This window comes from Fistularia commersonii, chromosome 15 (genome assembly GCF_037954325.1).
Source record: "Fistularia commersonii isolate RoL2024-O1a breed Wild chromosome 15, RoL_Fcom_v1.0, whole genome shotgun sequence".
NCBI classification, from domain to species: Eukaryota; Metazoa; Chordata; class Actinopteri; order Syngnathiformes; family Fistulariidae; genus Fistularia; species Fistularia commersonii.
The window spans coordinates 14192380-14204056 of NC_141298.1; the positions used below are offsets into that span (position 1 = coordinate 14192380).

Genomic DNA, 11677 nt, shown 5'->3' on the forward strand with positions numbered 1-11677 from the left:
TCCCTGACTTCTCATGCTTGCCGAAGCTTTGTTTCCAAATTAACCTGCAAATTGCACACAACCATAAGATACGAGAGCCTTGCAATCGATTCCGCATCCCTCAGAAAACAGCAGCTGTACGCGGCTGAGGTATCGAATGGAGGCGGGTTGGTTAAAGCGTTGGGTTTAAGTCCATGAGGTTGCATCACAGCGAGTTCCTAAAAACACGTTAAAAAGTCCGGTCGTTCCTCTACTCTAACGCACGTTGTACAAAACTTGTCGACTAAATTATCGTTTTTTTTTTTTTTACTCTGCGGTAAAATGACTATTCCGGCAAACGTGGAGCTGCTGTGCGCGCTCAGCTGAAGGCCGGGTTGCGAACCCCGGAGAGGGGACCGCCGGGAACGCTCTTGCCTTTGAGGAGGGTGAGGGAGAAAATGAAGAAGCAAACACTCATGACACCCAGGATGATCACGCCCGAGATGAGCGCGCTTGTCACCGTGTTCATCTGAAAAGCTGGAGCCTTCAGGTTGGCTTGGGGTCAAAGACACACAAAAGCACAAAAGTCATCATTTGAAATACATTTCAAAAATAAAATTCAATGCATAAATCAATCAATACGATTTTTTTTTTTGTGGCCGGCGGTGTAGCTCTGCTCATTCACGTATTCAATCGCGCTGACATTTTTCACATTTCAAACATTTCCCGCAACACTTAATCCACAACAGCACTATGCCTTCAAATGAATTTTGCAAAAGGTAAAGACATATTATTCAAATAATGAATGGATAAATTTATAATTAGTCACTGGATCATTTTTTTTTACTGGATTAGGTTTTTTGAATTAAAGAAAATAAATGAATGGGAGATTTATTTAGGCTATTATGTTAGATCCTCTTAAAATATGCTGAGGGAGGGAGTTTAATGCTTTCTCCTATTTTAGCAAAGGCTGACATTGGCGCTCAGTGCTGAAATATGGTCATTGTCACATTACTATTATGGCGCTCTTACACCTTGCTGAAGAATGGAAGGGAATGATTGGACAAATCTTATTATCTCTGATCTGGCAGTGGGAGCAGTCACGGTGCTGCATCTTTCTATCCGTGTAAAACTGACAGGCAGAACAGACAAGTGTCTCATTAAGAACTGACAGATGCTGACTCCGTTGCAGACCACTGTATACAGTCACACGCTTGGGCAGCAGGACGCCGGAGTGGCTCGATTATGTGTCGACGTAAAAATGTTACAACAGCAGGGCCGTTGTTGCAGCGGTGCTGCAGAATCATTGTGCAAAGAGTGTACAGATTGTACCCCAGAGACCGAGGGCCACATCACAGAGGCCCATGCTGCAAATTAAAATAAAAACTTAATTTTTTCAATTTTATTTATTTTATTCCATTTTATTTTATTTTATTTTACTTTATGTTATTTCATTTTATTTTACTGTACTTTAAGTTACTTTATTTTATTTTATTTTACTTTACTTTATTTTATTTTATTTTATTTTATTTTATTTTATTTTATTTTATTTTATTTTATTTTATTTTATTTTACTTTACTTTACTTTACTTTACTTTACTTTACTTTATTTTATTTTATCAAGAAAAGTGACTTAACAGCCTGGGTAGATATCACAACAACAACAATAAAAAAGCAAAGGTGATCAAAATATAAGCAAGACTTGATGTGTCTTATCAAGGACTATTTTGGTTTACTTTTGCAATAACTCTGATTAAGACAAACCTTTATTTTTGCCATTTGCCTGGCAAAAATATACTGTTGTTTGTCCTCGTTTGACACACAGAAACTCTGAGTTTGGAATGAAATACTGGCTTCAGCCAAGGTCTTGCATCTCTGTCAGAGATATAGGTGTGGAAGTCTATGCGCCGGAGCTGACTGTCACTCCAAGTCTCTTGGTGAAAAAAGAAATGGGTTGTTTTCTCTGTGGGTGTCACCTGCTGGGTTGTGTGACAAAGTGTCGCCATTCCATCACTTTAAATGGAACCGGGCTACGTTATTGTGGAGGGCGGGGATATTTGGTTATGTTGGAATGGGTTCCCGAACTCTGAGTCACGATTTAAGCAATCGTATTATTGAGATAGAACAGCTCAGCAAATAGCTCACATCAAGCGCAATAATTACAATTATGAACAATATGACACCAAAGTAAGATCGCTTGAACAAGTCAGTATCTCATCATTTTGAAGGATAATTGGATCTTCATCAAAATTAAACCTGATACAACAATAAATCTGATCCACGCCACATCATTTAGCGTGTAATAAAACATTATTCACTGGATTCCGTGGCAGGTTCATTAATCAGACTGCCCGTTCAAAGCAGATGGCGATTTGCACACCTACAAATCCAGCATTTGCATGATAATGTCATTTTCTTTTTAGTGAGAACAGAGAAGATGCTAATGTTGCAGGGGAAATAACAGATTGCGCTGCAGAAGAGGGAGAGCGCTGAAGTACGATTTCGGAATAGATTATAAGAATTAATAATAACCACGAGGCTCATTTTCCTGCAGACTTCGAGAGACCGCGATGATCAACACTTGTGGCCTTGAGCAGATCTCACCCATTTAGTCTGGATAGCTCTATCCAATAATCAAGCGAGTTTGCCGATTGAATGCTTACGGATATTCTGTCAGTAATAGATGCAAAATGCACCAATTGAAAATGTTTGTGACCATCATTCTGTGCGATTTATTGTCTCATTAGGTAATTTATGTTTTGATTTACTATTTTCATCCATTCTGATTGTTTATTACTTTCAAAGCAACAAGTAGCCAAAGTGCGGATTTATTTCTAAATTGAGGTGCTGCAATTAAAGCCGTGGATTTTTTCCTTTGAGTATTGTGTTTATGAGTGTCAGTGGCCGTGATGGATGGAGTGGGAAGCTCTTACCCAGCTGGGAGTTGTTGGTCGGTGTTTCGTCTGCAAGGAAAAGGCCGTGTCAGGTCGGGTCGGAGTAAACCTTACAGCACGGCATCGGTGGCGAGTCGACGGGGTGCCTTTCAGCCTGCTCGGCTGTGTCGGCTGCCTTCATAAGCTTTCAACATCTGCTTTCACGTTTACTGATCCGGCATCTCGGTAAAGTGCGCGACCTTTACGGGTCAGACTTGTTTCGAAAAATCACGGCCAAAAGACCCTTCGACCCCGAAGCAGACGGAGCCGGTGCCTCGCCTGATTAACACCCGTGAAATAAATCAATAATGTTTCCGAGATCATCCGGCGCCGATCCACGGGTAAGACCTCCCATACCAATACTATGTAAGATGAATAAAATGCTACATACAGAACTGTCGCAGAAAATTAGAATATTGTGATGAAGTTCTTTATCATCTGTAATGTAATTACAAAAACAAAAATGTCATACATTCTGGATTCATTACAAAACAACTGAAATATTGCAAGCCTTTTATTATTTTAATATTGCTGATTATGGCTTACATCTTAAGAAAAATCAAAAATCCTGTCTCAAAATATTAGAATATCATGAACAAGTAATTTTTATTTTTTAATTGCATTACATATGATAAAGAACTTTATCAATATATTCTCATTTTCAGAGACAGTCCTGTCTGTATAAGACGTTTCTATTTCTGACGTTTCTATTTCAGTTTATAATGTTAGTCTCGAGACGATCTATTTCAAGAGCTGCTTTAAATGTAACCAAATCGTAATTTGGGAAATCTTGTTCTAAATTCAGCGGTACAAGGTTGGTGCAACAAAGACCCCGTTAGGAGATTCTCCACCGACTTCCCGCAGGTGTTGGCGGGGTGTAACTGGGGTAGAACATCACAAACCCAGGTGAGGCTTGCAAATGTTTCAGTGAGAAAATGACATTTTTCACATTGGACCAAAACACTTTTAGAAATAACTGTTTTCTTTTGAACACGGTCATAAAATCCAGCTGTTTTCAATCACTGAGTGGTACCATTCTCTAGAAATTGCTTCTCAGGTTTTGAAACACGGCGCCACGGATCCTCACAGCGTCGCACGGATGGCGCCGAAGGAGAGGCGGGGTAACAGGAGGGAGGTTTTGGGGGGGGGGTCTCTAACCGTACCACTGCGAGTGATGATCGGCCCGGCGGTCAGGACGGCGTTCCCGGCTGCTGCGTTTGATTCCATTCCCTCAGAGACGTCCCTCTTTTTCCTGCTGCCACAGATCTACGAAAACACGGCAGAGAAGAAGATCGCGGCAGATTTACACCCCTGATGCGTCCCAACCCCTTGTGGAATTCAAGGGAGATGTTCTTCTAACTGAATGTGGCCCATTAAAAAGCCTTTCTACTTTTTTAGAAACTGTAAATGTGTGCGTTCCTGGGTGGTGGCACTTGGAGTTTGGTGCATCAACAACATAGCTTTGGATTCTTTGGAAAACTGTGAATTCAGTTTTCAAAAGAACATTCCGCATGCATTATTCTCTTGTTTCTAGATATGCTCAATGAAATAATCATACAAACTGAATTCTTGAATAAGTGTAATTTCTGGGTATTTGAGGGTCACATATACGCATATATGTGTTTTTTGCGTGTGTTTATATATATTTTTCAACTGCGTATCTGTATGTATATATTCATATATAGAAATATAAAATATAGTGTTCTTTAATCATAAATACTTTACAAATTGTGTTTTGCATTGCACTAATAAAAGTTAGAATCAAATAATGACATTCTGTTCTTATTTCAAAGTTTAGACAATTGATTTTGAATGCATTAACTAGTTTCCCTTGGCAGCCTCCTGTGTTTGGTACTATGGAGAGGAGAGGAGTGTGTATGTTGTGCTGTGAGCGCGTGTGTATGTGTGTGCGTGTGTGTGTGTGTGTGTGTGTGTGTGTGTGTGCATGGGGTTGGGGTTACGGGCATGAGCATGGGACAGTCGTCTGCTCGACACAGCTTGGTGACGCAGTGAAGGAAGACAGTGGACATCTTTTGGTTCTTGTGTTTCACAAAGCGGAATACTTCGAAGGCAAAGCGTCCCATTTGGCTCTTCCCGTTCTCAAAGACGGTGGTCTGGGGGTCTTTTTCACAACTGGTTCAGAGACAGAACATTAAACTGGCGTTAGTTATTTCCTTATCATAAATGCATCGTGCAAGACCTTTTTTTCATACCTAAAGAAAAGGTCGTAGCGAAGTTCATCGTTGGGGTTCCCAGAAGGTGTGGTGTAGCAGTAGTCCATGAGGACGTTCCATCTATTTCACACAGGGATTATAAAACTCACATCATGAAAACTAGTCATCTTAAGGCACTCACTTGAATACGAAGAAAAAGTTACTCAGTTAACAAGAGGCTCACGGAGTTTATGTATGAAAACAGCCCACGAGTTTGCCTGCAGACAAATCAAGACACTGACGGCTTTGCATTAAAATCCAGAACCAAACTCATCATAATCCCTCACTGGCTGTCTGTTGTAGTCCATGTTACTGAAAGAAGAGCTAGCTTTTCAAACATTATTTTAGCAAAGCTTTCCCCCGTGTCTTCTTCTTTCTCCTTGGACAGTTCTCCTCAGAGGCCCCCACAACCAATTATCTGCCACCATTTAACCTAAATCCAATCATCTGCCACCATTTATCCCACAGCCAATCTTGGGCCACCATCTAACCCGCATCCAAGCATCTGCCACTGTCTAACCCACATCCAATCATCTGCCACCATCTAGCCCACAGCCAATCTTGGGCCACCATCTAACCCACATCCAATCATCTGCCACTGTCTAACCCACATCCAATCATCTGCTACCATCTAGCCCACAGCCAATCATTGGGCACCATCTAAGCCGCAGCCAATCATCTGCCACTATCTAACCCGCATCCAATCATCTGCCACCATCTAGCCCACAGCCAATCTTGGGCCACCATCTAACCCACATCCAATCATCTGCCACTGTCTAACCCACATCCAATCATCTGCTACCATCTAGCCCACAGCCAATCATTGGGCACCATCTAAGCCGCAGCCAATCATCTGCCACCATCTAACCCGCATCCAATCATCTGCAACTATCTAACCTCCAGCCAATCATCTGCCAGTGTCAAACCCCGAACCTCGAATGATCTCCCTCCTGATCCCATCTATCCTCCTCATCCCTGAGGACCTCAGCATCTTCATCTCTGCTGCCTCCAGCTCTGCCTCCCGTTTTTTCCTCCGTGTCTCCCAACCAGACCTCACGGCTGCTCGGCTCCCTCCGTCTTCAATGCGTCTCCTTTCATTCTCAGCCGCGCAGAAATCCCAAATTTTTCAGGGTTCAAGTTGAGGGCGTCTTGCTTGGCTTCACCAATAGGAATTTGAACTGAACAAATCAGTCCAGTTAACCGGAGCCCTGCTCTGTGAAACTGTAAATTAGATCTCAAAGAAATCAATGTCACATTCAGGGATTTTCGGACAATTGGGTGACGCCGGGCCAGCAGCGTGTGAGCATTTAATGTTTTTATCAGTCATTCAATTAGCTTTTGTAAATTGGTCAGCATGGCCTTCAATTGATTGAGAAGATACTGTTTTCTTGTGTGAAACCGCAGGAGTAAAATTAGTAAATCAACTAAACCTGACCTCTTTTTTTTTTCCCCACTTTTGATGTTTGAATAGATAATCTCTGATTTTTTTTTTTTTTCTTTTTTGGGCAAACAGCTTGTTCAGATGCAAATTTAATCCGACGACGTTCAGACGTACTCGCCTTACTTTGCTCGGATGTTGCAATGAAAGCGTCCTGATCTGTTATCAGCAGACGGCGGCGCCGATCTCTAAGAATTTACATTTACAGACAGTGGATTTTATTCAAATGTATGAGTCAAAATGACGCTGGAAATAATTGCCGCGCTGTTTTCCGAAGCAAAACAATCTCATTTATATTCCAGGCGCACGTAGGTACGAGGCAAAGGTCGATGCTGCGGATGAAGGACGGAAATCTGATGTCAGGCATCGTGCGGTTGGTCTTAGGTTGCACTTTGCAAAAGATCATTAAATCCATCCTTCCAATCTTACCGGCAAGGTTGTCTTCTGTTGTTGTTGCTTTTCTGAACTTGTGTTCCCCATTATGTAGCAGTAAAATGTGAAAATCATAGAACAAAATCCATAGTGGTTCACAGAAACTACTAATGCGGTTACATAAGGATATAAGAATTTTAAGCCTGCTGAATAATTGGGGTATTTCTCAAAAGCCTTCTTCTGACAGCCGGGTGCGTTATTGTGAGGAAAGATGTTTTCAGATGTTTCGACGCATTGATCATAGATTGATTTGGTCAGGAAACTGCATTTTATTAAAAAATATATTTTAGCAGAACCGAGCTTTTTCCGATATACTGCGCGTCAAATGAATGAAAACGGTTAATGGTGCCGCTGGAGCTCTGACTGAACACTGTAGGGACACAAATTGGATGAATTATTGGTGAAGATCCCACATTCATTTTAAAAACGTTGGCACTTGTTTCACGATTATATTGTTGAAAATTTAATCCAAGTCGCACACTTTCCAAAGCTGTCAGCTGCCACAGAGTTCTAATAAATAAAAGGGAGTTTCTAGGCAACTGAGCCGGGCAACTTATATCGCGGCGAGATACGGCTGGCACTTAAAGATAGCAGAGTGAGCTAAACAGTAAACAGTGACTCAAATTCCCCCAAACTTTTGAAAAGGTGTCCTGTTTACATCCTGCCGCCCATCGCGGCGGCGCCCCCTCCCACCGATAGCTACGTAGGCTAGATCGGATATCCAGAGGACAAAGATTTCACGTCGACCATTCTGTTTAACAGGACGTGCCTCTGTGTGACCGGGTTGAATCGAGGAACGCCTTGAGATCCGAGCCAAGAAAAGTTTTAACGGGAATGAAGACCCCGACTCCAAACGGCGCGGGCCTGTCGTCCGCGAGTTATCAATTTGAACAGTTTCATCAAGCATCCGTGTCCTTCCCGGGGGTCACACCAAATCACACAATAACAAATCTATCCGGGAGCGTATTGGACTCTCTCATCGGGATTGTTTAATTGCAGGGCTTTCGTAGGAGATTAATGTTAAATGGCAGTTTTCTCACAAGCCGTGTGATGCTAAGACTGCAGTGGAGTTGTTTTCTTCGCTGTGTTGTGTGGGGGTTTATTTTCGTGGGCTGTTTTTCTTCCCCATTATATAAATGACAGAATTATTCCATTCGACTCGGACGAAAACAAAGTAACACGAGTTGGCGTCTCAAGGTCAGGGCTTTTTTTTTTTTTTTTGTTGATAAACTACATTGTTAGGTCGATGTATGCAGGTTGATTAGATGTCAGTGGGATACCTCCGATCCAGGTTCGAGGCTTTGACTGCGGCGAACACTCGAGTCTTCAGGGTCAGTCCCGCCATCGGGATGGACAAAGGCTGAATGTACGACGAGTCCTGTTACAGACAGAACACCATGACATTGAAGCTTTTGTGACAGTTTTGCTCCGAGTGTCAAGTTCAAGTCATGCAACTCCAGCAGATACATAATAACCTATTTCAAGAATAAACCCATACGTCCCAAAGCATAAAAGTAATATACTGATAACTTGGGTATTACAGGCGATTTCGATGTTAAGCGATCACAAATAGATCCCCATTCTAAAGACTCAAGGGAAATTAGAAAATATCACAAGTGCACGTTAACATCACGCATCTGGAAGGTTTCTTGCTCATGCGGGTCAAGCACGGGTAGAGTTTCTGGTACCTCTTTGATCCATTCTCCTTAAATATTTTCGATCGAACTTACATTGTAAAGAAGCAGATTCAATGTGCTGATGAAAGTACCATTGCTGTCCTTCACTGAAATCGCAGCTGCTGACCTTCAATAAAGATAAAATATACATCAAAGCTGCTGAGAAAAAAAATGTTCAAAGTCCATTCGGGCACAGGCCATAATTCAAAGTTTGGCTGAACATAATATCATCCGCCAAGTGGAATTTAACCGTGTATCCTTCGATGTTGTTTAAACACAACATTTTCCAGATGCATTTCAATGCGCGTCCACGGGATCAGTCCGACGGGCCGTTAACCAATGAATCGAGAGCACGTGATTGTGCGGTAGATACTTACGAGGCCAGCTGTGTGTTGTTGACCAGGTATTCGAGCGGGTAGCTGCAGCTGAACTTGTAAAGCAGACCCGGCAGGTAGCTGATGATGGTGGGGGGATCCGGGGTGTCGATGTACCCCGAGATGTTTCCTATCTGCACAAGAGACATGTTCCCGTACGCGTTGGGTCCTTGGGCTGTCGAGACCTGCGACGGCAAACAAAGAGTCGGAAACATTTGGAGTTGTGCCGTGCCACTCTACAGCTAGTGTGCAAAAAAAAACAAAACAAAAAAAAAAAAAACATGCATTTGCATTTTTTAACAATTCACTGCAGTCTCGGATTTAGAACGAAACAATTTGTCTGGATGCCAGATTTGTCCGATCGATTTTGCATGGAGGAAGTCAGTTCTTTTAAAACAAATCAAACTTCTGAGAGCACACTGCGACTTCCTTTGTTCCTTCTACCAGCAGCTTATCTTTCTGTTTACACTGAGAGTGCCAAATGTCACATCCTATGTGCGCAAGGATAACAGCGTCTGTAGTCGGTCAGGATTGATCCACGTGGATCCAGATTTCAGAAGGTCCTCTTTGCCTTGATTTCATCCAGAGCAAGGGCAAAGTTAAGAAATCGAGTCAAGACAACAGAGAAATGTTTTCGGGTCTCTCCGGCTGTTTTCTAAGATTCAGAAGTAATAAAAGTAGGAAATATGATAAATAGTCTGCACTAATCGGGCGCTTTCATCATCTTGTGGCTTCAAAGGGCTTCACACTCATACCCACGCACAGGTGGCTGTAGAGCTGCCATGCTAGGCGCTATCCAGACCATCTGGAGCAACTCGGGGTTCAGCGTCGTTTCTCCGAGGACACCTTTTGCATGCAGCCTGGAGGAGCCAGGGCTGGGACCAACAACCCTCTGACCTAGCAACTAAGTAACCCACAGCCTCCCCAATAGTAGGGTCCCGTTCTTGAGCCGATAGATTCCATGGTGTTCGGTTTGGTCCCTAGACTTGTATGCTCGCCAGTAGATACCTTGCATTTCTTGAAAGTATGGGAAGGTGCTGGAGCTGTAACGATTCTGCGAATGTCGTCCTGTTTCACCGGCCAAACAGTGTAATCTCACTGTACACTCAGAACCGGTTCTAATTATATCAGTCGAGCGGCTGAGGATACTACTTCACATCACTTCACTTCGCTGTTCTTGAACTCAACCTCCTCAGCTGTGACCGCAGAACAAGCAAGAGACAGTGCCACTTCTCGGGGGTACCCTTTAAATGCGAGGCACGGTTTTTGGACTGAGCCTTTTTTTTTTTTTTTAACTTTTCTATGTTCACCGGCAGCACAGCATGAATGGGTCGAGGTAAGCGATCATCCACCTGGGTTTTTAGATTTCAGTTTCAGCTCATGCCTCGTCTGCTCGTTCGGAGGCAAACATTAAAAAGATTATGAAAATGGCTATTGAGTAATTGAAATAATTTTGTCGGATTCTTTTGAACACTTTTGCCAAGGGATATCTATAATGCAAATTTAGTGAATCATTTTTAATTATTCAGTTTCTTAGGCATTTTATTTGCCATACTTTTTAGTATATTTTTTCAATACTATCATTTGAAAAACAACTCAACACTTGATCCTCCCTGATGGTGAGCTAAATTCAATCAACCTGACTATTCTACTTACCACGAGCGAATTGCCACAAGTTTCCAGCGTCGCCAGACTAATGCTGAAGATTACCACGGTGGGAAAAGTGTTGTTGTTGATGAATCCACGACAGTGAGAATCTCCATGGCGACCATTGAGGGACAGGTCGGTGTCAGTGTAGCCAGAGAAAAGGACCGGGCAGAAGTTGATCTTGAGGGTGATTGTCTGCACACCACAGTACACACTGATATCCCTCTCAGCTGCAGGATACAGGCAGGTGGCAAGAAACACACACACACACACACACACACACAGAAGACAAACACAAAGACACACACATCCCCAAAATGAAGTGCCAATGTAAAACAGTTTGAACATAGAAACTGATGGATCTGTGCAGCGATATACATAATAAGATAACATGATAAGATGACTTTATATACTTTTTGAATATTTCATCAACCAAGAAAGGTTTATGGAGCACAAATAAACACTTATTCCATTATCTTCTTTTGAAAAACAGCAGCCGCATCGCATTTTAAAATTATAATAATACATATGTATGTCCCATTTTATGAAGTCGCCGATGCTGAATCCGTCTCTTCCTTGAGCTCCTCACCAGGGAAGCGACTGTGAAAGTTGGCGTCACAGTTATATCCATTGAACTGGGCTCCAGCTGGCAAGGCATTACTAATCAGTAAAAAAATCAAAAATATATGTTCCATTTCAGCACCTGAAACACAAAAACAATTCAATTCAATGTATAAACCCCCAGCCAATGAAATCAGGAAAATGGAACATTAGCAGCGTGGAGACAGGAAATGAAATCCATCACACATTAATCATTTAATTTGCATCGAGGCAAACCGGAGATCTGCTACATCAAGTGTGCGATATCCCTGTGAGACTCCAGATATCTTTTGGATCTTTTCTAAAGTATCTTTCGATGTCTGTCACGCAGAATCAAAGCAAACGTCACATTGAATTATATGGGACCACCTGCAGCTTTAGCATCAAAGTTGGATTTTTTTTTTCC

At 42.3% G+C, this 11677-nt stretch overlaps 1 protein-coding gene across 1 annotated transcript; it reads right to left on the reverse strand.

Moving 5' to 3' along the window:
• Positions 1–337: 337 nt before the first annotated feature.
• On the reverse strand, positions 338–11375 carry zpld1a (zona pellucida-like domain containing 1a). The gene is made up of 10 exons (XM_086160717.1): positions 11261–11375; positions 10681–10901; positions 9028–9209; positions 8705–8777; positions 8255–8352; positions 5105–5185; positions 4853–5024; positions 4055–4157; positions 2892–2921; positions 338–513 (listed from the first exon to the last, which is right to left on the reverse strand). Exons 1-10 carry the CDS (start codon positions 11364–11366, stop codon positions 338–340), a joined length of 1242 nt encoding a protein of 413 aa, XP_086016843.1. The 5' UTR covers positions 11367–11375.
• Positions 11376–11677: the final 302 nt, after the last annotated feature.